Here is a 26,968-nt window from a genome sequence, read left to right on the forward strand (position 1 = left end):
CAGGCCAGTACCCAGCGCCGGGCCTGGTCGGGAGGCTGGGGGACGCTGGGGGGCGGACGACGGCCGGGAGCGGTGAGCAGAGCACGCTGGGCGGTCCATGGGGGTGCGGCGCCATCCACGCCTGTTCGGAAGCGGCCGCACAGCAGGTAGAGAGTTTGAGTGCAACGCGCGTTGAATCATCCCGAAACTACCCCCTACCCAGGCCCGTGGAAAACTGTCTTCCAGGAAACCGGTTCCTGGTGCCAAGAAGGTTGGGGACCGCTGGGTTTGAGCATCGACCTGATACACCAAGGCTGCGGGTTCAATCCCCAGTCAGGGCACAAAACCAACCAATGAATGCTTAAGTAACAAATCAGTGTTTTTCTTAAATCGATAAGCAAGAAAAATTTTTTAAAGCTTTATTTCCACTTCATATTTATTTCCAGGCAAAAAAAAAAAAAAAAAAAAAAAGACACAAAGTCAAATTTATGGGAACTTTTATTAAAATTCAGGATCCAAAACAACCAACTCCAAACATGCTCCTGAGCTGAAAGGGACCACAGCCCACCAAGCATGGCAGCGGCCCCGGGTCGCGAAGGTCCCCGCCTTCAGACGAGGCACCGAAGCGCTGGGGGAGGCGGAGGGCCGGGGTTCTCCCTCAGAGCGCTCACCCTGCGAGACCTCGGGGAGGGCTGAGGCAGACGTGGGCGACCTCGATGGTCGACAAGGCTGGGATGGGCGTGAGGGGACTGGGCCCAGCACTCGCCTCGCGTGTTTTACATCAGTTTATAATGGACACTATTTTCAAAAAATCAACTGTTACATTTTTGAAGGTTCACAATAGTAATTCAAGAAACAAAAACGTATTTTGTCAGGCTGGCACATCATAGGAGGGCTGCATAGCTCAGGCCATAGAGGATAAACAGGGCGGGGCTCGGCTGGTTGGGGGCCACCCCACAACCGAAAGGTCGAAGGTTCGGTCCCGTCAGGACACATGCAAGAGGCAACAGCAAGAGGCAAGAGGTCTATGTTTCCCTCTCACAGGGACGTTTCTCTCCCTCTCTTTCTCCTTCCCTTCCCCTCTCTCTAAAATCAATAAAAGATTAAAAAAAAAAACAAAACCGCCACCCATGGGCACTGTGAAAACTTTTGACACTGAAGCTAGTAATAACAAAAATATTCTGCTTTTTAAAACCATGTAGGTTTTAGGAGCTGAAGCTTTTACCCCCTTTTTTAAATCCTACAAGATTTAGAACAGATCCAGGGGGACTTTGTACAACCACCCCACCTCCCAGCTGGGGCAGCAGCCCACACACCGTGAGAGGCGGACTGGGCCACATCTCCGCTGAGATACGGTAGGGTGGGGTGTGGGTGGAGTCCAGGGTCCCCAACTCTCAGACAAACCGCAGGGGCCCCAGAGGCTACGATGCCGCAACGCCACACAGGTAAGCTCAGCAAAAGCAACACCCCCCGCAGGAGGCATGCGCTCAACCAGTCTCAGATCTCCAAGTGGTTTTTGAAAACAAGCAACCACATGCACCTGGGAAAGTTTAGGTTCACCGGAGAACTCACACATCTTAAACCACTACCTCTTTCAAACAGTTCAAAAAACTTGAAAATAGTGACATACCTACTGAACTTCAGAGTCCAGATATTAATTCACATGTGTAACAGCATGTGTACAAGACGCGACACAGACCTACTGTGAACTCTATTTTTTAAAAATTAATTCACTTAATAAGTTGCTTAATTAGTGTATTAAAGTTAGAAAGAGCAAAACTACCTGCAATTTTTGTACAATGCAAATCTAATGTCTTCTCATTATCCTAAATTAGGAAACACATTTAAAAGTTTCATCGAAGAGGCTCTATTCCAAAAATCCCTTTTCAACAAAATTAAAAGCCTTAGTGTGCAGAGTAAGACCGCATGGCCTCGCAGCCGTACCCTCCCGGCTCCTGCGTGCGGCCTAAAGGCTGGGCTCAGCCCGCCGTTCACGGGAACTACCCTGCAGACCCATTTGCTTCCTCAACCAAAGCTGTCCGAAGGCGGGGCAGGCTTATCCGTGAGCCGCGGAGCCCCGTCCCGGGGATCCCACAGGAGCAAGAGGCTTCCAAAAGCCACCAGTGACCAGAGGGAGCCTGTGGGGGCGGGGGGGGGGGCGACGCATTTATTAAAAACGAGCCGGAGAGGGCCCACCAGGGTGCAGAGCCCCCCGGGAGGCCCGCACTGCCTCCCAGCTCCTGCTTCCATGACACCTGCAGGCGCCCCCCCGCCCGCCCCCACAGCCCGTCTGCGAGCAACAGGTACTTCTCACCGCGGGCCAAGGGCAGAGGCAGGTGGTTGCTTCTGTGAGGACAGTGTCCTCCCGATGCTCGCGGCCCCCTGACCTTGGCGCGGCCTCGACCTCTCTGAGCGGTCCTGACTATCTTGAAAATGAACGCCACCAACTTAGCAGGCCGTCCAATGGATTCGAGGATGTGAAACACAACACAAAAGCTTGACCTTCCTCAAGGTTCTTCACTTTTTCCAGGCCTTCAACTTTCAAACTGCACCTCTGGAGAAAGGTGGACGGGCCGCGGTGGCCAGCACCTGCTGGGTCCTTCACAGGGATGAGCCCCGGGCGCCTCATGCGGGGGGTCGGGGGGTGGGGGGGCGGCGGCCACCACCGGAGCCTGAGAAGCCAAACCGGCCCTCAAGACTGTGATACAGAGACCAGGACCCCTCCCCTGCAGGGATGAGTCCTCCCCCAGGTGGAGGGTTAAAGCCAGTCTTCAGTCCCTGGCCGACCTCCCTTATAAGTTGCTCAGGCTCAACCTTGAAGAAGCTTTCTCACTGAGTGACACCAGGAAAAGAAAAAAAACCCAAAAGACACTCAAAAGTCCCAGGCACAGACAGGGCTGTTTGTGAGCAGACGCAGCAGCAGGAGACACGGTCAGGAACCGGAGTGGGCCAGGAGGGGCTTCCGGACTCCGGATTTGGAGGCCCGGGACAGGTGGGGCCCGCACCCAGGGGCCGGCGGTGCGCGGGGCCGGGGCAGGAATGCGGCGCGCACAGGGCTGGGACCACCTAGCACGGAGCCGGGCGGGGCCTGCAGCCTGCTCGCGCTGGCGGACAAAGGGGACAGGCAATGCCCTGTGCAAGTGGCAGGGCCAGCGGGAAATTTAGGAGCCACGTGCCTGGCGGGAGACAGGGAAAAAGCTCTACAACACTAGACCCTTTTCTCGGCCCAGCGCGTCAACCGCCCTTCTAACTGTGTATTTAAAAGGGGGATGGGGGGTTGCGTTACTGCTTTTAGCACTTTAAGTTTTTTAGAACTTTTCCAAAGACCGAGAGGCCGACTAGCAAGAAGGGGTGCTCCGGAAACCCACAGAGCTCTTCACCTCTCCGAGTCCATTGTAAAAGGCAATTAGCACTTGAATAAGGGCACGGCGAGTCGGGAGCGAGAGCGGGCCGCAGGCCGTTTCAGGGTTCGGGGCGCCGCCGCCCAGCCCTCTGGTCTGCAGCCCTGACGGCCCGCAGGCTCCGGCCCACGCGGGGCCCCCGGCGGGCTCGCCCTCAGGGAAGGGACCGCCGAAGTGCTGGCAACGAGCGAAACGAAACCAAGCGCGCTCCAGGCCCCCGCCGCCGCCGCCGCCGCCGCCGCCGCCGCTCCCGCGCCCGCCGCCCGCGCGACCCGGGCCTGCGCCTCGGCGCCCGCAGCCCGCCGCCCCGAGCCCGGCCTGCCCTCCCGGCGGCGGCGGCGCAGCGGCCCAGGCGCCGCCTCGGGCCTACACGCGCCGCCGCCGGCCCTGCACCCGGCCGGGCGCCAGCCCGCGGGGCCCCGGCGGCGGCGGCGGGGGCGCGGGAGGCCCCAGGCCGCGCGGGGCGCCCCGACGACTCGGCCCGAGGAAGCCTGGCTGCGGCCGCCGCCCCGGGACCCGCTCCCCCGGCCCCGGCCCCTCCGCCCCTGCCCGGCCCGCGCAGCGCCGCGCCCGCCAACCGCCCCCCGCCCGGCGCCGCGGGGAGGTGCGCGAGCGCCTGGCCGGCGCCCCGCGCGAGGACTCACCGGGGCCGGCTCCCGAGTACATGGTGGCGCCGCCGAGGGGCTCCGGGGCCGAGGGGCGGCCGCGCGCGCGCCACGGGCCCCGACGCCGCGAGCCGCGAGGGAGCCGCCGGCCGCACGATCCGCCCCGGCGCGGCCGCCTCGCCAAACAGGTTTACCCGACGCGGCCCGGGCGGCGGGCGGAGGCGGCGGCGGCGGCGGCGGCGGGCGGGGGAGGGGCGGGGCGAGGGGCGGAGCCTGGCGAGCGGCCGGGGCGGGGCCGGGGCGGGGCGAACTGGTGGGGCGGGGCCGGGGGCGGGGCCCGCGGGGGAGGGAGGAGGAGGTGGCCGGGTGCGCGCGCGCGTCTGGGGGGCCCGAGTGGGGGCCCCGCGGGGCGGCGGAGGCCGGGCGGGCGGGCGGGCAGGGCCCCGGGGCGGGGCGAGGCGGGGCCGGGGGGCGGGCGGGGCGCCCCTCGCAGCCACTCAGGGGCGACGCGGCCTCCTCGGGGCGGAGCGGGGCCGGTGCGGCGTTGCTGCCCGAGACCCGCGGGGAAAGCGCGGCGGCCGGGCCCTCGTCTCCCGCGCGCGTGGCAAGCGGGGTATGGCTGCTCGGGCGTGGGGGGCACACGACCCTACCCCCGTCCCTTGCGTCCGGCCCGTGCACTTAGTCTCAGAGCTAGCGGGCCTGGGGCTGACTCCGCGCAGCGCCCCAGCATCTCAGCCTCGTTTTTTTGTTTTTGTTTTTGTTACTTGTTCGTTTGAAGTTACTAACGAAAGCCGAACACCGGAAGCTCGCTTCCGACGCGGAGTGTGAGCTGGAGCGCGTAGGGCCCTCGCACAAGACCACACCCCACCTCCCAGCCAAGGACCCAGATAATCCGCGTAAAAATAATTAGTAAGTTTTGGTCAATTTTATCTCCCATCGATCCTGAGATCAATTCAGTGCTCCACCTGCCAGCGTTCAGGGGCCTCGCAGGTGCCCCCAGGCTCCTCTGTGCCTGCCGGCCCAGGCCGGGAGGACTTCAGTCTTGTCAAGTTCTCCCTCCCTCCCGCCTGCTTCTATGGCCCGGCTGTGCCTGGAGCTTGTCCCGGGGCAGCCAGTCCCAGTCCGCCGGCGAGGACCTGCTTTGTCCCTCCACGGCGGGTGTGCATAAGCTGAAGGCGAAACCATGCCAAAGTGGTCACCACCATGCAACATCCTTCCCTGCCTGCGCCTCAGCCCTGTAAGTGTGTAACACCTGCGTGTGGGGCGCAAGGAGCTGCTCCTGGGGCCTGGGTGACGCCAAGATGCACCCACGTCCTGCCCGTACGGGGCTCCTCCCTCAGTAGGTGCGCTGCTCCTGCTTGGCAGCTCTCAAGGGCACCCCCAAATGAGTGCTGGTGAACCAGCATTTCCACCAGAGAGAGACCTAAAGGGACATCTGACTCCACCAAATCATCGCCACAATTGGCCACCGGTCCAGGCCCTTCCCCCCCCACCTCCCGCAGCCCCTCCGGCACACGGTGGACCAGGTGGCCTGAGGAGCCCCTGCAATGGCTGTCCCCGTTTCCGGCTCTCTGCCCAGAGCCGTCTCCCGTGAACCGAGACCTGATGTCGTGCCTGCTCGGCTCCACACTCTTCACTGGGCCCATCTGCTCTGCGGGGGATGCCGGCGCCCCGTTTAGTTCCCAGGGCTCTGTGGGGGCCGCCTGGCCGGCCCTGTCCTGCCAGAGCATCCACTTTTCCGCCGGCCAGGCTGCCCTGCAGCATTGCTGCGCCAGTGGACTCGCCAGTGGACTCGGCACAACCGTTCTGGAAACCAGTGTTTGGTGGTGTCTGGACATGCCAACCGTGGGGCCCTAGTAGGACAGAGGGCAGCTTTGGGGGACACTCGCCAGGACAGGGCTGGGCACTCGGGGAAGAAACAACCCAGGAGAGCCTCACGTGCTCCCGAAGGGGGACCGGACGGACAATGAGCCCCCTTCAGGTAGGCACAACCCGCATGGCAACGATGTTGGGCGAAAAAAGCCAGGAGCCAACTGCGCGACTCCATTTATGAACGTTCCAAACCCGGCTCGGGGCTGCATAATGAAGTGAGAGGCTACAGAGAGGCCATGTACACGGTGGTTCCTGCGAGCGGCGGAAGGGTGGGGACTGCTGGGGCGGGGCAGTGGGTTCCGCTGTGGCCAGAGAGACCCGGCGCTGAGCAGGGCTGGGCAGTCTCCCTTCAGCTGGCAAGTCTCCGGGGCTGCATTTACTCTTCGCGGGCCTTTCTGTGCCTGCGCCATATCTCATCCCCGAGGCCTCCCCCTGTACTAGCCGTGGCAGCTGCCACTGCTGCCTGCAAACCTCCACGCCGCCGGCGATTTCCCACCGGCGCGCCGCCAGAATTCCTAAACCATGCAGTGCCTGTTGGGTCACCTCTTTTCCTTTGGACTGTCAAATTCTTTTTTTTTTTAAATGACAACCACTAAGCCGTCCAGTGTGTGAACGAATCAAAATTATACTCATTTTTTGTCATACCAGTCAAAACTATTTCCAGTGTTGTGCAGACTTTTAGTGATTAGTTCACGTGGAAAAGGGTGAACATCGCTGTTCTCCGCCGGGCATGGTGCTGCCGCCCCAAACCCCCAAATGACTCAGCCTCGCAACCAGCGCTGCTGCTGCGACCCCCGGCCCTCCACACGCAGCCTGGGCCTTTCCGCTGGGCGCCCTACTTCTCAGCGCACAAGCACACGCTGCCAAGTTTGTGGCCAGGGTTCCCTTGCAGGTCAGGCAACAGAGTGTCGCCCTGGCGTTTCTTTGTGTCCCTTCCCTGCTGAAGCGGACACGCACGACCCCTGCTGGCGGAGGGACGCTGTGGCCGCCCCGCCCACACCTGAGAGCCCAGGCTCTGGGTGGGGTCCTCCGGCACCTGGGCGTGTTCCCCCTGCACCCGACTCCGCAGCTGCACCCTCCAGGTGGTGCTGGGGATCCGCCCCCTTCCCGCGACCCCCACCCCGGCAGCTCCCTCCGCGGGATGGCAAACCAACTTCCTTCTCCGGACCTGCCTGCTCTCCCTCCGTGCCCCCACCCACGAACACACCCCCAGGCCCCTCCCGACCCCGTGGCTGCCCGCTCCTCCAGGCCTGCAGCCAGCGCTTGGTGCTGACCACATAGGGCGGACTCAGGGGTCCCCTGGAGCCCGGTCGCTCTCCCCTGCACCATCCGCTGCTCCATGTCTGGGGGTCCCAATGCCCGGCAGCGGTGCAAACCACCGACGCGCTGTGGAGGGCAGGGGTGAGGGCCACAGCGCCCTCCTGTGGTCACGTGCCCACCGTGCTCTCCACTCGGAGGCCCCTAGCTCCTTCCAGACCAGAGTGCAGGCGCTAGACTAAAGGATGTTCCAAAACCATGCGGGCCGCGGTAATGAGGCGTTCTGAGGTCCAACACCGGGAAGCACGGCGTTCACCCCCACCAAGCAGACTGGTCGGCTACAGGCCTTCTCAGAGCCTTGAGCCAGGTGTTAAGAATGGGATTCTATGGAGGAGGGAGGGGAGCGGACAGCAACAGCCTGCACCCAGCCTGCCCGGCCCGGGCCCTGTGGTCATGGGGCCCCTTGGCGTCCCAGGAGCGCGCCTGGGGGGGCCCCTGAACTGGAACCCCTTCGCGGCCCCGTCCATTGCTAATGTCCAGAGAGCCTTTGACTAAAAATATTGGCTGCCTCCCTGAATTAACGACGTGAGGGCAGGGCTGTGGATTGAGAAAGACTTCTAATACCCACCTACGTCCTTCTGACCCGCGGGCCCCGACCTGGAGCGCAAGCCACCTCGTCTGTGGACGCACACTGCTGTGCCGTTTTGTGCCCGCGGCAGAGGCTACACCGAGAGTCCTGAGGGTGCAAGCAATCGGCACCGCCGCCCCACTCAGCACAGCCCCTCGGTGCCGCGGACGGGGTCGCCCCCGGACACAGGAGTGCACGAGGGCTGTTCTGAGACACACCCAGGGGACACGATGGCCCTCGCACAATGAGGAAGGCGCAGCTGAAGTGTCGCTACCTGGAGACACTGGAAAATTAACTCCCGATGGGCAACAGAATATGTGCACTTTACACAGCAGGAGTCCTCGGGGTGTACGGCTGGGCGAGCAGCCCTCAGATGTGAGCCCAGGCGCAGTCCGCAGGAGGAGAGCGGGCCTGCCGGGCTCCGCCAGGACGGCTGCCGACTCTCGGGGCGGGGCCCTTAGAAGGCTGAACGGGCAGACACGGGGCGGGGGCCATGTTCGCATGCCCCAGGCCAGACAAAGGACCCGCACCCAGGGCACAGAAACCACCCTCAAAGTTCAACAGTAAAAAAGCACACTCCGCCTGGCACCTGGGCAAAAGACCTGGACCGACACGGCGCCACAGAGCAGACCCAGGGCTGAGGGGGCCTGGGACGCCCCCGACCAGCAGGGACGCACAGGCCCCAGCCCTGATGGGCGGCTGGCACCCATCAGAGGGCCTCAAGTGGCCGAGGGCGGCATGTGCCAAACGCCAGGAGACTCGCTTATGTCACGTTACAAACAAGTGCGTCAGCCCCGAAGGTCTTGGGGTGAATGTGGATGTGGCATGGACACACACGGGGCTGGGTAGTGACCGCCCAGCCCCGAAGGGGGCAGGGGACGCTGCCTCCAGCCTCAGCTTGGGCCCTCCTGTTGAGGGTTGCGGGGTTTCCCGAAAAAGCGGAGCCAGGGGGTCTCCATGAGGGCGAGCACCCACCACCGGCCACGAGCGCAGTGGATGTCTCACTCTGTGGATGACGGGCTCCACCGCGACTCGCTTGGGCCACTGGGGTGCAGTGTGGCTCCGGCTCGCCGCTCCCCGCCCCTCCCACCCCCCTCAGCTCCCAGGAGGAACAGCCTCCCGCCGGAGGAGCCGCCCTGACAACCGCTCACGCCTCAGACCCCGGGGTGTCAAAACACGGCCAGCGACCCTCGGACGGGGCCTCGGGCAACGCTGTGCCCCAAAGGGCTGTTTACAAGGACAGGAAAGCATGGCTGGTGGGTACCGGGCCGAACATTAAACACATTCTTTAGAATTAGGGTCACGATGTCATGTCATGTGCACCCACAGCGATGCCGCCCTATGGACGTCCCGGCCCCCTTCCCGTCCCGTAACCACCCCTGGCCTCTGTCTCCTCGCCGCGGCACTGCCTGGGCTTCTGCCCGAGTCCGTGCTTCCTACAAACAGTTTTTCTTCTTCAAGAACAAAACTCACATAAACGTTAGTTGCCTTTTTATTTGACTTGTGTTGCCTATTTGCTTTTAGGTTAACACTGCAAATGAGTTAGAAAAGCCAAAAAAGAAAATATCATGAAAAAGAAGACATAAAATTAGGTGGCTCACACTACAACCTCTTATTTCATCTTATCAAATTCTTAACATTAGCCGCCCCGATAGCAACAAATATGAGGTGCGAGCCGCCAGCACGATGGCCTTTAAGCGGTTCCCCGCCTGCACCGCTCGGCGCCGTGTGAGACTCAGCCGATGCGGCAGCCAGGAGGACGCAGGGCCAGGCGGAGAGCCCTGTTCTGAGCCTGTGATCGGACACCTGTCATTCAGAGCCGCCAGGTTTAGCGTCGGAGCGGCTGGGGGGACACAGGAGTGTTAATTCATCTCACCGTTGTCAATAAAATGCTCTTAACATCCAGGGTTTGGTCACTTCTTTACATAAACTTCTGCCGAATTCTTAGGCACGTGTAGGTCATTCAGTTTACGGAAAGCGAAGGCACATAGTCTGACTTGCAGAGCCAGGCCCCTGAGCGAAAGCCCTCAGCCAGCCAGACAGACGGACGTGCTGTGTCGGACGGTGACGTCATTCTACAATGCGAAAGCCGACACGCATTTCCGTGACTATGACAAAATCCACCAAGAATTAGACCGCGGAATGAATGTGTTTTGTACAACAGATTACTAAAAGCAGTCCAGATTAAACTGAAAAAGACCCAATGTAATTAACGTATCTATTATGTAATACGTTGCAAGAGTGAGAAAACAAACCGGCGTGCTCTCCAGCCAGCCTCGGTCACAGCGGCCGCCGCCGCCCGCGCTGGGTACAGGGCCGGGGCGCGGCGGCGGCACCTCTCCCCGTGGCGTTAGTACTGACGCGTGTTTCTGGCTTTGCGGTGAAATGAGAATCAAGTGTGAAGTCAAATAATTCCGTTCACTTCGTTCCACAGGGTGACTAGGTTTTCTTAGGAGTCAAGAGAGAGGTGAACGCCACTTAAAACCAATCGCTCTGGCGGCTCGCACACTGTTTCCTTTTTGCTGTTGGGGTGGCTAATATGAAGTATTCGATAAGATGAAATAAGATGAGGATCAATCAGAGCTAGAGCATTCCTTGAAATAATTTGATAAAAAGGGATTTTACTGTCTCAGTCAATGCCCATCTGACACACAAGAGACGGCAGAAGCTTGGGCAGGGTCTCGGCCTCGTACCCAGAAACGTGCGGCCCTCCCAGAACACCCTGCCGTCGGGGGTCACGGGATCGCCGTCGGCGCCACTGCCCGGCAGCCACTGAGGGGCTTCCCCTTCCATCTCGCGACCCGCCAGCCAGGAGTCGGAGCGGGGCGAGGAAGGACCACTTCACCGTGTTTAAGAGGCCGTTTCGGGCGTGTGGGGTGGGCCTCGCCCAGCACGGCGTGGGCAGCGGCCCGGGCGGCCTGCCTCCTGCCCCAGCGCGCGCCCGCAACGCCACTGTCCGTCCTGCCTCCACGTTCTCACAGCCAAAACGAGCTCCTCCTTCTTGGACTTCCAGGGCGTGGGAGCCTTACCCGCAGTTCTTCGTGCCGAGGGCAAGATCGGGGGGCAAGGGCGCCGGCTCAGGCGGCCCGTCCGTGAGGCCGTGGGCCGCACCTGGGCAATGCTGGGCACGGGTTTGGTGACAATCACAGGAAGGGAGGAAGCCAGGGACGCTAACACCCCAGGCGGGCAGGGCGGCCCCACAGCCGGGCCGTTGGTGTGCCAGGGGGCGGGGGGTGGGCACTTCCTCCTGCCCCAAACAACGGGGAACAGACTCGGACTCTGAGGGACGCCAGAGAAGAGAAACTCACGAGGGTGACAGTCCCATGACCTTCATGAGAGGAAGTCAATGTCACGGAACCCCAGCAGGAACGGGTGTGCACACAGGAACCCGCCACCAGAGCCCTGGTCCCCGCCTGGCCCTGCCGAGCCCCCGGTTCCAGCTGCTCCGCTCCACAGCCAGGGAGGCCCGGGGGCCCCTGCGGGCCACTCCCTTCCCACGGGGACGCTGGTGGGGCGGGGTCCCCGAGGCCAGGACAACGTGACGACACTGGGACTGTCAAGGGACCCCCTCACGGTGACAAAGCACCTGCCCCGATGCCCGCGTTTCTTAAGCGGACAGAGCGAACAGGGCGACTTACAATGGGCCGTCCTTCTGTGGTGACGACCTTGACGTGTGTAGACGACGGAGAAGGGACGGAAACGCCTCATTACCTAGAGCTTTCCTGTCTGTTACTTTATCTGCCAAGTCACCTGAAAAACTTAAGTGATTGGAAGGAAAAGAACCGAAAGAAAGGATATTACACCAAAACCTGTACTGGTAACACCTTTTTAATAGGTCAAAGTAACTGTACAGTTCATTATATTCTTCCTGAGAATAACTTATATCCCCCGACAGACGGAAGGGAGGGCGCCGCTCTCCAGAGCGCCGGCAGCCCGGCCGCGGGCGGCCCCTCCCGGAAGACGCACACGACGAAGGGCTGGTTGGCTCCAGTGGCTGTGGAACAGTCAACATGGCTTTAATCTTTCTTTATAAATTATATAAAAATGGAAACGGGGATGGTTCCAGAACCTCTTCTCAGTGCAGTTTGGAGGTGCTCTGGTACAAAGCATGTCTGCTTCCAAAGAACATTGCTACAAAAACTGGCACATTATTCTGGTGAAAAGAGAGAAGTTTTTAGTGTTTGCTCTCCAGCGAGTTTCCAGCAAACACTCCGCAGACCCACAGGCAAGTGAAAGGCAGGGAAGACAAAAAGGCGGCAGTTCTCCTCCTGAAACGACTCAGGTCTTCAAAACAAAGCTTCCATGTTCGTTCTCTGCGCAGCGCTGCCGGCCACGGGGGCCCAACGAGGGCGCAGGCCCCGGCCCCCGGCCCCAGGCCCCCGGCCCCCCGCGTCGTCCTCTCTGCTGCCCGCAGGCCCCGGCTGCCTCCGGGAAGACAGAACGCACAGCCTCCTTCAGGACCCCTAAAAGCTTCTCACGCGCAGTTTTCATTCTCAGAAAAAAGCCACATTTTGGATCCTGGACTTTCCTTGAATGCCAATTCAAAAACAAAAAGAAGAAATGAACCCAAATCAAAATGTGGTTAAACTTATGAGAGAGATTTTCAACCAGCTGTCAGTCAAAGAGTCGGCGCGGTCAGTGCTGGCGCCAGGACGGGCGTCCCAGCTGCTGGTGGACACGGAGAAACGTCGAGAGGAGCGCGCAGGGCCCTGGCGGGCTCAGTGGGGCCTCGCCTGGCCCAGCATCTTCAGCCGCGCCTGGTCGATGACGTCCAGCAAGTTCTTGGCATCCACGGCCAGGGCGTGGGCGGCGGTGAGCATCTGCTTCTTGTACTCCTGCTGCAGGCTGGTCAGCACGTACTGCTGGGCCAGCTTCATCTTGCTGATGAGCTCGCCCAGGTCCGAGTTCAGCAGCTTCTGCGCCATCTCGATCTGCAGGGATGAGAGGGGTGAGGAGAGCCCCTCCAGCAACCCGTCCCCGAGAGCTCTGCGTACCCCTTGGTGCCTCACTGGGTGGTGAGGCGCCGCGGCTGCCGGGCTCCCTCCCTGGGGTCCCCGCCCTGGCGTCCCCGAGTGGCGGCCACGCCCTACCTCTCGGTGCGTGCTGGCCGGCAAGCCGGGGATGGTCTCGTCCACAGTGGCCAACAGCGTCCGCAGGGCCAGGCCAACTTCCTGAGGGGACAGGGCACACGTGTCAGGTGGCCCAGGAGTCGCCGCAGCACTGAGCTCTCCCTTCCCGTGTGTTTTTCACTCCTTCCTACCACGCTAAGGAAAATTTCTGTTTCTCTTCCTCGCTGAGCCCGACCTTTCAAGTCATGAGGCCCTTTCCCCCGGAGGCGCAGCCCCCGCTGCTCGGCCCGGGGGGCGGGGCAGGGAGCAGGCTCTCCCTGGAGGAGTGGCTGGGGGAGACCTTTCTGCTCGCCGTCTGGCGCTTCTGCCCACACTGCGCCGCCCGCCCGCGCTCCGGCCTGTGCAGCAGAGGGTGGGCGACAGGCCCGGGACCTGCCGCACCTGCCCTCCCCCAGGCACCTCCTGCGGCCCAGCAGGCCGGCAGAGCGGCGTCAGGCCGCCACCGTGCAAGCCTGCGTGGGACCAGCCCGCGTGCCTGAGATGGCACGCGGCGCGGCAGCTGCGGAACGACTGGAGCTCCGGGACAGCCCCCGGCCTCGGCCAGCAGCAGCGCGGTGGGCGACGGGGCCGGCGGCACGGCGCTGCGCCGCCGAGGGGCTGCGGCCTGCGCGTGTCAGGGCGCCGTGCTCGGGGCCACGGCATGACGGCCTCACCTTCACCATGGGGACGTACTCCTCGGGCGGGGCCGGCTGGATCTTGCTGGACATCTCGATGACGGCCCTCACCAGGCCCGTCACGTTCTCGTACACCCTGTCCCCGGAGCGGTCCAGGTTGGCGGTGGGCGGGGGGCTGATTTCCTGGGGCTGAAGCTGCCAACACAGAAGCTGTTACCTTCCCATTGTCCAGGGGGTGGCGGCCTAGCGCCACGACGCGGTGGGGGAGGGTCTTTGAGAGACCAAAGCGGGTCACAGAGCTGACTTTCTCGTCCTATGGGGCAGAGTTCGCTTTGAGGGTGACAGCGATGGAACTCATGTGAGTGACACACACATGAGGCCATCGTTTTTCTAACTTTGAGCTCAGTTAAAGGAAATGAGATGGAATCACACACGTTCTACTCAACAGCCCAGATTCTCTCAGAAAAGTGATTCGTTGCCCCCCAGAATCACTCGCCGCCAGAGAGAGACTCTACCGTAGGCCCCGCTGCGGGCTTCAGAGGAGCGGGCTAAGGGGCAAGCGCTCTGCATGAAGACTCTCAGTTTCCACTTGGCTTGGACTCTGCAGTACAAACTGTCCGGCTCATCGGAGCTGCCCCAAGCCACCTACTGGGGAGCTGTCCCCATAGGATTAGAGCGGGACACCACATGGCTTCCATGAGCGGACAGCCCACGCTCAAGGCTGCGGCTCAGGGGCGGGCAGGGCGGTGCCGGCCGAGCCCAGCGCCACACTTCCTGGGGAGCGGCCTCGGCTCTGGCAGAGGACGGCAGAGGTGAACGTGGCCACGCAGTGCCGGGCACAGCGGCATCGCCAGGGGCTACCCAAGGCAAGCTGGGTGCCAAGCAACACAAGGGCTTCTGGGAAGCTGTCAACAGTGTTAAACGTTACATGAGCCCCCACGGGCCCCGACGGACAGCCCGGGCCTTTCCGGGAGACTAAACTCAGCGCACAGTCGTGTGCCCACAGGAACCTGCAGCCTGGGCTCAGACTACAGCACTCGGCGCCGCCCCTGAGCCCTCGGGCCGTCTCCGCCCAAGGAGCCTGGAACTCAGGTGTCCCCGTCTGGGCACAGACAGAAAAGGGCAAGAACAGCTCAGTCCTGCAGAGGCGGCCCTGTCCCCTTCTCTGGCAGCTACCCATGCTGTTTTTGGTGATAAACTAAACACACGTGTCCTCCCCAGGATCCCCACTTTTCCGGCCCAGTCACATGCAGAGCGCTGGGGGTGATACAGAGCTGGACAGACACACAGACACGAAGTGCTTACCCTCCACGGCTATTGTCGAACGGAAGGTGAGGAAAGGTTAAAGAAATTATCAGAGAGAGGGAAAAAAGAAAAACAATATTAATAAAGGCAGCAGACAAACCCCTGTAAAAACACACAAGCAGAACACACAGGCGCTACTGTCTGCCCGGCTCGGCCCCCGCGGGCCCCTGGCGCATCGGGAGCTCTGCCGGGCACCACGCCGGTTTTCACGAAATAAAGGCGGAGGCAACATGCAAAGCCTGAGGAGGACAATCTGGCAGCCGTGCAAGAGTCAAAGAAGTAGGGGTCTTCCCAAAGGAAGGAGACACACTCGTGACCGCCGAGAGCCACGCACAGGACGTCTGGGTGGCTGGGAGGAGTGCACAGCCCTGGCCGGAGCCCGGAGCCCGGCCCCCAGCCCCGCTGGGGAGCGGCGGCACCACCAGGGTCCCCTCCAGGACTGGCTGGGCTCATTTTAAAAACAAAAATAGGAGCTCATCTTTTGAATCAATTCTTCCCATTCGGTTGCTTTCCTTTAAGCTCACGAGTCTGATTTAATGTTTTCTCCCTACAGCCTGAAGCCAGGCTGTGCACTGTGCCGTGGGAGGCAGCGGGAGCTGGAGGGGCGGGGGCGCCCCTTCCTCAGAGCTGCCCGAAAGCAGGAGCCCTCGGGCGGTGGCTGGGGCAGAACCCTCGACGCCACGGCCTGCCCCCCACCCTGTGCGTGTGCGGGCCCACGGCCAGGCCAGTTACGGGGAGCTGCCGTCCTGCAGCGCGTGCGTGGCTGCTCTGAGCGGCCCCTGCGGGCAGGGCGCCTGTGTCTGGCTGTGGGGGTTCCCACGGGAGGAGCTGCTCGGCTCCCGACCCCAGGGGTGGGAGGCGCGCTCCTGGTGTCCCTGCTTCTGCGCCCCCCTCGGCCCCTCCCGCCACAGCACTGGTCGGCGCCACCAGGGACCCTTCGCAGGGACTCTCCCAAAGCAGGAGCTTAGTTGAGGCAGACACCTCTTATCCGTGTCCTATTTTCTGGAAACTACGTATTTCTTGACCCCGTGGAGGCCCCGGCAGGCCAGGCTGCGAGGACAAACCCGCAGAGACGCAGCCAGCCCCACCCGCTTCGGTGGGCGGCGCTTAAAGCCTCAGGTAAATGGGAGCTGAAACAGAAAGTCACCACGGGAAAACGGAGACTGATTTCTGGCTAAACGCCGTTGGGATGCGCTCCTTCCGGCCCAGGCGATGCACGAGCGCGCTCCCAGGCCGGTCAGACCCCGGGACCGAGCACGGGCAGCAGACAGAGCCGCGCGCTCCACACTTCCCGGGCTGAGGCCTCCCTGCGAACGCCCAGGTCAGCGTCCTGCCCCACGCAGACGCCCGCCTGCTTCACCTCCCGCCTCTGGGGGCTTCCCAGTCGGCTCATTCGCGTTAGTCCCACTGGGAAAATGCACACTGCTCGCCGCTCTACGGAGGCGTCTGATCTACTTCTGACGTTGGCTTTCCACTGGAACACAAGCCATTTTGAATGTGTGCTCTTGTGGCTCAGGAAACTGAAGCAGCTCCCTCACCTAATCCCACTCTCCTCCTTGAGTTCATACCAAGAACCCCCACCGGCAGGGTCGTGTCCTGCGTGGCTCCTCCCGAGGATACCCACTGCGGGGCCGCAGGGCGGCCGGGAGGCCCGGGCAGCGGGGCCCCTGCCGCCGGACAGAGCCCCAGGACCAGGCCCCGGGTCCCTGATGGCACCGCAGGCCGCCCCCGGCTGTGGGCTGACACAGGCTGGTTCTGGAGCCGGCGCCTTCTCTCCCCCGCACTCCCTCCCTCCTGGGGGGGCAAGGCGCCGGCTCCCACCCTGGGAGCCACGCCCGGTCAGCGGGGCAATGGCGCAACGCGGGCTCAGTGGCTGGCAGGCAGGGCCTCGGAGGGGCCCTCACCCTCTGTGAGACCGGGCTGCACGTGGGAAAGCGGGAGAGAGAGGAGCGCCGCCAGCACGAGGCCCAGGGAGGGCCCGAGGCCCGGTGCAGGCTGCTGGTGTCAGCTGCTCGGGCGCCGGCCGCTGAAGGAAAATTGCCGCTGAAGCCGACCCCTCCCCGACCGCAGAGGTAACGGAATGCAAACAGTGTGTTGGGTCGGAAGAGGGGGCGGCCGTGGAGGCCACCTCCTCCAGGGGCACAGCCGTGGCCTCCCCTAGGTCCCGGCGAGCCCCACGCACGCCACCGGGGCGGGCAGGCGGCTCAGCACAGCTCCCACAAACGCGGCCGTGGCCCGGCGTGGAGCGCGAGGGACGTTTCCGTGCGGGCACCCTGACTCGAGACCAGAAGACCAGGCCTACGGAGGGTCTCATGCACCCCAGCCTCCTGGTTTCGCTAGTGTTTAAAACCAGGAGCCACCCGAGGCCTTTATTCCCAGGGAACGTTCTACCTGCTTCGGTGAGGGTGTGTTTAGAAAGCTAGGGGCTGACTGAGGCCCTAGAATCCGCCGTATGAGAGCAAAACAGGAAAGATCTCCAGTAAAGCTTGCTCCCGGCCCTCAGATGGGTCAGAACCCGCCGATGCCACCCTGCGGTCCCGCCTGCAGCTCGGATGGCCCCCTGGACAGGCCCCGTGCCCACCTTCACGCCCTCGTTGTAGCTGTCCCCAGGGCTGCTGAGGCTGGCGAGGCTGCCCAGGTGGCCGGGGGCTCCGGGGCGCGGTGGCTTCTTTGGCGGAGCTGCAGGATCTGGAGAAGGGAACGAGTCTCGTTAGGTGACGCGCCTTCCTCCAGAGTGAGTGAGCCCCCCGCCCCAAACATACGCACAGTTCCCACAGGCCCAGCAGACCCTCGGGGTGGGGGCAGGCGGCCGCTGAGGCGCCTTACACAGCAAGTCCACCTGTCAGCCTCCCGGCGCCGGGAAACACCATGCTCGCTGAGCTTGTGGGGGGAGCCATGTTAACAACCCAGGTGGTGTCCCAAGCTAAGAGACTTATCCACTTAAAACCTGCTCTCTCCAAGTTACACAAACTTCCTGATACACAGTTTCTTTCTTTGTTTACCTGGTTTCCCCACAGGCTGATAGATGTGCTGGTTTCCAGCCTGCGGGAAGAGAAGGTGCAGTGAGTGCTCAGCTCGCACAGCAGGGGCACACCGCAGAACCCCGTGCCCCTCCCCGCCCCCAGCACATCTGAGAAGCCCAGCCGGCCGCCCTGCACCCCCGCCCTCAGGACAGGCGGAGAAGGCAGCCCCACCAGGACCAGGGCAGCAGCAGGCAAGCTGCCGGCATCTCGCATAGACACCCTACCCTAGGCTAGTTCGATGAAAAGAAACATTTTTAGAGCTCATTCTACTTGTGAACAAGACTTCCCTGCTTATTTTAAAACGATGAACTGGTTTATACGTACACATGTCCACACATATTTCAAAGTGTGCCCGCTCTCAAGGCCCCTCCTTACAAGGGGCCCCCGGCCAGCGGTCCCGACCGTGGAGCCGGGGAGCCTTCTGAGCTGGCCGGCGTGCGGAGTGAGGCGCCCTCGCCAGCCAGCCTGGGGTGCATGCACCGTTGGCCTGCCCTCCCCGGCCAGCTGTCAGGGGCTGCCTTATCCCGGGCATGGCGTGAGCCCGCCCTGCCTGCACCCACAGCGGTGCCGGGAGAAGCAATAAGCAACAGATGGCGAGGGTACGATGCAGCTGCGCCCAGTGGAGGAGGAGATTGGGGGGTGGGGCCAAAAGAACGCGGTTTCCCGTAGAAAGGCCACGCAGCCTCTGGGCAGGCCTGAGGTGGGGAAGCTGCGGAGGAACCCAGAAGGAGAGAAGGCCTGGGAGGCCAGCGCCACCGCAGGGCAGGGGGCAGGGGGCAGGGGGCAGGGGGCAGGGGGCAGGGGGCAGGGGGCAGGACTGTGGGCAATGCGGCCCGGACCTTAGGAGCAGGTGAGGCTGTGCTGTGCTGACGGACCCAGGCGCTAAAACACACATTCTACATAAGGTGTGAAACAAAAAGGATTTTCGGTTGATCCTCAGGTAACAGGAAAGCTCCGTGAGCTGGAACACTCTGGATGGACCCAGCAGTGCCTGAGAAGGCCTGTGCCAGGCAGCCCCACGGCGGCGCCCTGGGGGCGGGCAGGTGCGTGCATGCGTGGGCTCCGGCCGGCCGCGTGCCTTGCTGCTGGTCTCGTAGGGTCGCGTGGCTGTCTGGGGCGTCCCTTCTCCCATTTGTAAACTGACACTAGCACCGCTTAATACGAGGTGGTTGTGACCAAATAAACATGCTGTCACCCCGTGTGTTATTTTGAAAATCCAAATAGTTTTTACTCTTTATGCAAACTGACGGGATCAAGGTCCACCAGTCGTTAGTGCGGTCAACTGGCTGAGGCCGAATCACAACCCACTGCTCTATCCGGGAAACCGAGGCACCTTCTCAAAGGCATTCTGTTGGGGAGCTGCCGAGGTGGGTGGAACCCAGGGCTGTCTTCAGCAAAGGACAGAAGGGAAAAAGCAGGTGTGGCCACGGGGTGCGGCTCAGCCGCGCCAGGCGCAGCCCCACCTACACCACACGCCTCGAGCGAGGAGTGAGGAGGCATCGGGCTCTGCGGCGGACAACGTTGGGTGCGTTTTCCACAAGCTACAGTCGACCCGTTTGTAGGGAGCAGCTGGCGACAACACGGCCGTGACTGGGGCGCTGACAGCCTTGTGGGCCTCAGCGAGGTGCCTACGGGCGCCCTCGCACAGTGCCCCGCAGCGTGAGCACCGGCTCTCGGGGCGCTGGGCCCCTGCTGTCGCGGCGCCTGGTGCGCGGCAGACGCTGAGGATCACCAAGCGGGCCCTTCCTGCGTTGTCAGCTTCACGAAGTGTTTCTGAGTCTTCCTTTCACCTGGGGCGAGTCACTCAGTTACTCATTCACGCCACATGCCTGCCACACGTGGCCACGGGCCCCTGCTAGCGCAGGCGGCGTGCTCGCTTCTCAGCGCACGTCCCTATCAGCCTCGTTCTCAGTAGCAGGTCCCAGGGAGGGGATTTTTCGTCTCGCTGAGGCTTGCTTTTCCCTACAATTTAGGACAGACTGCTCGTCACTCGGAAGGAAGGAGGTGTGCGTGGCGATGCCTGCTGGCCGATAACCCGGTGCCCGCAAGCTCGGTTCCGGCCTGCAGAGTACGCGGCCCCAGCACGCTGGCCCCGAGCACGCGTCCTGGGGGCCGGGCTGCAGGGGCGGCAGGGTGCCCACACTCAGATGGGGAGAGCTGCTGGTGGCACGTCTGCACGTCTGGGAGCTGAGCAATGACAGGCTTGTGTGCACCCACACGTGCGTCTGGATGTATAAGCCAGTGGTCTGCCGCCGGCCAGGAGCCTCACAAGGGGGCACATTTATCTCCACACGCCTGGCGCGAAGTCCCTTTTTCACCGGGACCCCCTCAAGTGTTGAAGAAACCTGTGTTCACTTTAACCAGGCACCTGCTGACGGAAAACCTAACAAAATAATTCCAACTGCTCTCCCCACAAGACGGGGGAAGAGTTCTTGCAGGTTTTACATATATTTGGAGTAATCATAAATGAGCTCTTGAAAGAAAATGTTCGGCATTTCCCCTGACAACACGCAGAGGGAGCGAAACCTCACTGTGGAAGCTTTCACACTCACGCAGTGCGCATGCACACTCAGCAGATGCGCCCCGGCAACCGACCTGCGTACGCACTTCTTCAGGGCCGTGCCGAGCCGCCGGGGAGAAGACGGCGCCGGCGGTGGGGCCTGTGTCTGAGTGAGAACGCGGCGGGGGCTGGCCGGGCCCTGCCTCCCGGGGCGGCGGGAGCGTCCCACAGCACCACGCCGGCGCGCGGGACACGGACACGGACACGGCGCCCGAGCCCAGCGAGGACTCGGCGCTGCTTACCGGGCCCTGGAGGCTCCCGTCCTCCCGGTCCACGCTGCCTCGCGAGAGCCGCACGTCAGGTTTCTGAAGTGAAAACAAAACCAGGCGGTATCAGTCTCAGTTATTAAGTTCCTTCATTTTATAGCACAGTTGTCTTCTAAGAAGAGCTGGAAAGTCCCAGTTTCAGCAAGTTTCTCAAAACCTGGAGGTGATAAACCCACCAAGCCCCACGCGCTCAGCGAATGGCCTGGGAGCCCTGCGCCTCGCCTCTCAGCCCAGCCGCAGGCGGCCTCCCCACCGAGAGCCCCCGCCCTGGACGGCGGGGCAGCAGACGGCCGCCTGCACCTGGCTCTCCAGCCGAAGTGGCCGTGGTCCAGTCACAAGACCCCTCCACAGGGCATCCAGGACCCAGAAACCAAACAGAGACACCTGGAGGTGACAGCAGTAAGAGCACGTGGGTTTCACTAGTCCCAGAATAAAGGAGGCAGTTCCGCGCCTCTGGGGCGCCGGGCCACCCGCCACGCTGACTGCACCGCCCCGACACCCAGGGAGCCCTGAGAGCACCCAGGGACGGCCCCCCGCCCGGGCCCCGACACCCAGGGAGCCCTGAGAGCACCCAGGGACGGCCCCCCGCCCGGGCCCCGACACCCAGGGAGCCCTGAGAGCACCCAGGGACGGCCCCCCGCCCGGGCCCCGACACCCAGGGAGCCCTGAGAGCACCCAGGGACGGCCCCCCGCCCGGACAGGGGCGCCCTGCTGTCGGATGCGCCTGCGCACCTCTCCCCCAGACCGCGGCCAGCTCCCAGGACACGGTCACGGCACCAGCTGGGCTGACGAAGGAGGAGGCCCTGCCCTGCTCGTCCTTTGAACATGCACGTGCCAAGAGGGAAACCACATCACCGGACGCCCGAGCTTCACGGAGCGGCACGCAGTGGGACAGGGAAGAACAGTGTTACGAGGCCACACCACAGACCACAGCACAGATGTCGCCACGACCAGCACCAGGCCACCGGCTCGGCCAGGCCCCGCCCCCGAGGGCAGTGTGACCCGGGCCCCCGCCTCCCCAGCTCTGACTGGGGCATGAACAGGACCCTCGGCCCAGGCTCGTTCGTTAGGAGGAGCAAGTGAGTTAACGTCGGCACGTTGCTAAGTGACTGCCATGTGCAGTGTTGAACAAAATAAGCACATCGACTGTTCGTTGACCATCTGGGTCCTTTTCCAATCTCCACCCGTGCGAACAGGCCGAGGGGGACGCGCCTGCGCACCAGTCTCACTGAAGCCCCAGTCGCCTCCCCGGGACTGAGTCCGAGGTCCCGCGCTGGGGAAGCTCTGGGTCAAAGCTGCCCGGTGGCTCATGGCGGCGCAGGGGCCTGCCCAGAGGGCACGAGCCTCTTCACCAGCGCCCGCGCCCCGGCCCCGCTCGCCCTGGGCTGTCGTGGGAGCCCGGCCGGCTCAGCGCACACATCACTGGGGGCTGCGGTGCGCGCCACCCCCGGCCCCCAACTAGAACGCTTCTGTTTCTTCTCACCGGCGCTCAGCCCCGAGGGCAGAAGCTAGGGCGGCCTGTCTCCCACAGGATTCCCATGACCTGGGCAGCAAGGACGGGTGGACAGGCGGGGAAAGACGCCCTCCAGGACTTGTTGTGCATGGACCATCCGCGCCCCACCCACCCCCTCGCCCAGGACACGGACCCCGTGGGGCTTGGCTCAGTGCCGCGCTGAAGGGGCGCATCAGCCAAGGGCGGCCCCCGGTGCGCGGACAGGCGGAGCCGTCTGTCCGAGGCAGCACCGTGTGCGCGGCCAGCTCACACATGCTTCGCGAGCGCCTCCGCATGCCGGGGGGCCGTGGTAACCTCTCCACCTCAGCGGGAGCAGCTCAGGCTCACTGTCTGCTTGGAGTGAGGAGCTGTGCTTCGTGTACGCACGTGCAGTGCCTGTTTTTCTTACCCTGTAAGTCACATGAAACGACTTCCTTTCACTTCTTCGTGCACGGCAATTCCCGCCCTTACGCTTTTCCAAAGGCAGGGCTGCAGTTTTAAACGGGAACGGCCTGTCCACAGGAAGGCCCCCTGGTCCTGGGAGTGCCTGGGCCTCGCCCTCACAGCGCGGCCGCTGCCTGCACTGAGGTCAGAGGACGAGAGCCAGACGGCTGCAGCCAGACAGAGGTGGCTCTGCCGTGACGGGGGCACGGCGGCAGCTCTGAATGAGGACAGTCGCAGGCGAGACAAAGTGAGGCCATTTACAGTCCCAGCCCCTGCGGGTTGGTCACAGACCATCCGCCGACCCGGTTGCTTCCCCCTCAGGGACACCTGATATTCTTTACTGAGGTATAATGTGCACGGAAAAGTGTGCAATTGTCAGTGGAAGGCTCCACCCATTTTCGTATACGTGTGCTCCCGCCTAGGACATGACCCAGGTCAAAATAAGCTGGCAGGCCTGCCGGCCCCGCCGAGCCGACCCCGGCCTCCACGCTGCCGGGGGACCGCTGTCCTGAGCCCGGGCCCTCCGTGGCCGTGAGAACTTCCGTCAACTGACCACAACGTGGGCCCCTGTGTGCGAGGCACGTCCTGAGACGCGTCCTGTGCAGGGTCGCTGCCGTCCGGTCACGTGGGTGCGGGGCGCGCCCGTAGCGGGACCGGTGCCCACTCTGCTGTTGGGGGCAGCAGGCCCCGGCCAGCTCCTGGGACTGCGGAGCCGCCGCCGCGGACAGGCTCCCATGAGCGGGCGCGCCCGCTCCGCTCTGCCGCGGCACCGCTCGCGGCCCTAGGACACAGCGACCCGCAGGCCGGCCGCGGCCTGGCCCTGAAGCAGAGGCGGGGCAGAGCCGACCCCAGGCGGGCTGTCCAGGTGCTGGGCCGGGGGGCGGCTCCGATACTCACTCCCTGTCTCAGGACACAACGCAGGCTTTATGTGGCCGGGCCTCTCTCATTTCACATTTCAAGCCTTGTCTTTGTGAGCACAGTGCCACGTTGGAAAACTGCTGTGCGCACAGGAATAAAAGTAAGGGACAAAGCTGCTGTGAGTGGCACCCAACAGGAGAGCCCGTCCTCGGAATAGATGGGGTCCGCTCGGAGTTGCCAGGCCCCGGCCCGTGGGCGAGGAGCCTCTCCCCGGGCCACGAGCAGCCTGCCACCACGCTGCCACTCTGAGCTCCCAGGCAGGTAAGCACGAGGGGCCCGGCTCACCACACGGGGCTCGGTGAGAGGCAGGAGCTTCTGCTAACAACAGCGCCCGCACGGCTACTCAAGTCCCAAAAGCTCCCAAAAAGGGAGTCAGAATGGGGGGCTCCCTGGGGGCCAGGTGCAGCCCACCTCCTCCATGCCCCTGGCTGCCCTCCCTCCCTCGTCTGTCATTGCCTAGGGGGCCCGGGTGGCCTGTCCCCGTCGTTCCCTGTGCCCTGGCCCCCATGGCTGCCCACAGTCCTCAGGCGCGCCTGCCTCCTCCACAGCTTGCACAGGGCCCTTGCAGGCGGCAAGCCTCTCCCTGGGGCGCTCTTCTGGGGCCGGCCCCCCACGCAGCGGCGCGGCACCTGTGCGACGTCCCCGCTGGCCTGTGCGCTGCCCCTCCCTCTTGCGCTCAGCCCTCACTGCCTGAGGAGGACAGGAAGAAAGAAGGGGCCCAGGAAGGAGCCTGGGCAGGCTGCCCCGTGGCAGCAATGCAGAGCCTGTGTCAGGGAGCGGCAGGACCAGAGAGCCCTCGCTGCAGCGTGGCAGGACAAACGCCGCGGCTCACCGCAGCCCGCCCTCCGGCAGCGGCTCTCAGCCCGCCGCCCACCACACCTGCGCAACGAGGACCCAAACTGGCGGGGGGGCCAGCGACCACGCGGCCCTTTTCGGGAAACCAGTGCTGTGCCGGCCCTGAAGCTGATGCACAAACTGCCCTCACTTAGGAACCTCAGTTCTAAATCCCAACGACATGCCACACACAGCGTAGGCCACCCGGACGACAGATCACGGCTGAGGGGGCTCCCTGCTGGGATGCAGGGCCTGCGCCAACCCAACAGAACACTCACGCGAAACGGCGCAGTTTCCTTCAAAAAAAGAAAACATCACGTATTTAAAGTGTACAGGCAACGTTATACCGGATTACACTTTGTGGAGAAAACTGGTATAGACGGTATCTTTTACAGGAAAAGCAAGCAAGGACCTATTTAATACCAAAGTTGGCAAGAGATGCTTCAGGAGAGAAATGCAAGGTATCTAACAAATACAGAAATGAAGACAGGAAATGCTTACAAAGAGTGACAACTGCGTAATCAGAAACTCTTAAGGAAATAGCTCAGAAAGATTTCATGTGATAAATATTGGAAAAAACAAGACAAATTCCTAAACCCCCACTGCACTCGCACACAGAGAACGCACACTAGGAAGCGCGCCGAAAGCGAGACGCGGCCCTGCCGGGGGCAGGGAGCCCTACCCGCCGGGCAGCGGCGGGCAGGGCAGTAGGCCTGCGCTGACAGAGGGCACGGGAGCCCCTCGGGAGAGACAGGCACGCCGGGAGAAGCTCCCGCGGGGGCCCCGCCTCTGAGCCGGGAGGCAGGCACACCAACGCCGCCGCCCCGGGCTTCCTGCAGACAGTGTGGCATCTGTTCGGACCCAGGGCGGGTATCTTACGCGGCTTCTCCGTGGGTTTGGAACACAACTTCGGAGCTATTCGGGGCAACGGAAGTGCCCTGTGCGCGGAGCACAGTCCACGTGGACCTCTGCGTTTCTCAGAACTCGCCGCCCTGCACACTTCGCCCATGCGTCTGCTGCACACACAGCAGCTCTGTTCAAGAGAGCCCGGCCGCCGGGCGGCCTGCAGGGGAGGGCCGCCGCAGCCTTGTGCTCAGAGCAAGCGACATCGCTCCCCCACCAGCAAGCTCGGGTCTCGTCGAGTGGGGGTGCTCTGCGAAGTCTCCTGATCCGACATCACACACCCTGGGCCCTTTGCCCAGAACCTATTTCCTGAGCCTGGCTGCCTGGCAAATCCTCCTCCGTCTGGAAGCCTTGGCTCCCACAGTATCTGGACTTGCCACCCACCCGACCCCCAGGCGCTGGCAGGCCCTGGTCACAGCCTCGTCATGGTGCCGCTTCCACACGCTTAGGGAACCCTTTGTTCGAAGGCGATCACACGTGGTTCAGAGTGTTTGGAACACTTACTCTTTAAAGCACAAATCGATGTGGGGACCGAGGCCGTCTGGGCAAGGAGGTGGAAAATGTAGGGCAGGGCACTCTCAGAACCGACCTGGTGCCCACGTGAACCGCTCAGGAAATCGTGACCATGTTTTGAAGCCTGGCTCATTATCCGAAAGAAGCTTTAACTGAACTCACTGGGTTAGAGCCCTGTCAGGGCGGAGCTTCTGTTCCAAGAGTGAGACACTCGCAGAATCACCATCGCTGCACACGGGGCAGGAGGGGCAGGGAGGGTGGGTGGAGCAGACCTGGTGGCGCAGCTGGTGCCACCTTCGCAAGGTGGCCTCCCGCACACACGCAAGGCGACGGCCGAGCGGTCAGGGCCGTGGACCCCAGGGCAGGGCAGCCGGGCTGACCTCCGGATCTGCCACACCAGCTGCGGGACCCCGGCCTATTTCCGCATCTCTAAAATGAGGATAATAAACGGACAGACTGTGACGTCTTCTTATACCCTTGTTTCCAAAATCTGAAAAGCACTGAAGCGTGGTTTTCATTTTGTTACATTTGAAGCAAACTCGTGTCATGGCAAGACCTGATCTGGTGTGAGATCTGTTGTTGTACCCTCCAACGTGGATATTTGCGCTCTGCTGTCGGAACATGAGCGCTTTTAGCATCTGGGATGCTCAGGAAACATTCCGTAATACACGGCACGCGTGCCACGTTACGTTAACTTCCTGAAATAAAAAATGTTGAATTCTGACGCCTACAGAACCCCCAGAGTTTGGGATAAAGGGTGTGGGGTGGCTGTGAAGGCTGAGTGACTTAACACATGAGAAACATACAGGACAGAGGTTGGCAGGCAGCAATGCTACGCATGCAGCACCTGGGCTGCTGAACTGCAGCGAGGGCACGCGCCCAGCGCGTGTGCCTCACGCCTGTCCGGCAGTTACCTGGGTGTGCAGTGCGAGGTTTGCAGGCCTCAAAGAAGAAAGAGAAAAGAAAAGAAGAAAGGTGAGAAAGAGCTCCCTCCTCAGGCACAGAAGCGCGAGGCTGGCTGGCCGCCGAGGTCAGTCCCAGGCCGCCTGCTGCGAGGCCCGGGCCTTCCCCGAGGAAACCAGTGGGCAGGGGCTTTGTACACGTGAAGCTGGAGCTCAAATGAGAGCCACATCCAGAGGGCGCAGCCGGGATGCCAGGCTGGTGGGCTCCGCGGGCCAGTCTGAAACCGCTGTCATACCACGAGCTACTGACTGTCCCCCGGAGA

At 62.6% G+C, this 26,968-nt stretch overlaps 2 protein-coding genes across 11 annotated transcripts in view; both read right to left on the reverse strand.

Annotated features, from left to right (window-relative positions):
* AGO2 (argonaute RISC catalytic component 2) overlaps positions 1-4,224 on the reverse strand; it is a 69,181-nt gene extending 64,957 nt beyond the window's left edge. For both annotated transcript variants that reach the window (XM_054590531.1, XM_054590530.1), the window contains exon 1: positions 4,025-4,224. In XM_054590531.1, the coding sequence (XP_054446506.1) occupies positions 4,025-4,046 (22 nt within the window). In that variant the 5' untranslated portion in view covers positions 4,047-4,224. The remainder of the gene's footprint in view (positions 1-4,024) is intronic.
* A 7,908-nt stretch (positions 4,225-12,132) lies between these two features.
* Positions 12,133-26,968, reverse strand: part of PTK2 (protein tyrosine kinase 2) — a 146,220-nt gene continuing 131,384 nt past the window's right edge. For all 9 annotated transcript variants that reach the window (XM_054590539.1, XM_054590540.1, XM_054590541.1 and 6 more), the window contains 6 exons: positions 20,616-20,678; positions 17,793-17,832; positions 17,372-17,478; positions 13,525-13,680; positions 12,833-12,913; positions 12,133-12,673 (listed from right to left, as the gene is read on the reverse strand). In XM_054590539.1, the coding sequence (XP_054446514.1) occupies positions 12,461-12,673; positions 12,833-12,913; positions 13,525-13,680; positions 17,372-17,478; positions 17,793-17,832; positions 20,616-20,678 (660 nt within the window). In that variant the 3' untranslated portion in view covers positions 12,133-12,460. The remainder of the gene's footprint in view (positions 12,674-12,832; positions 12,914-13,524; positions 13,681-17,371; positions 17,479-17,792; positions 17,833-20,615; positions 20,679-26,968) is intronic.

The sequence above is a fragment of the Pteronotus mesoamericanus genome, unplaced genomic scaffold, assembly GCF_021234165.1.
Source record: "Pteronotus mesoamericanus isolate MK-2021 breed Mesoamerican mustached bat unplaced genomic scaffold, CSHL_Meso_final scaffold_174, whole genome shotgun sequence".
Taxonomy (NCBI): Eukaryota; Metazoa; Chordata; class Mammalia; order Chiroptera; family Mormoopidae; genus Pteronotus; species Pteronotus mesoamericanus.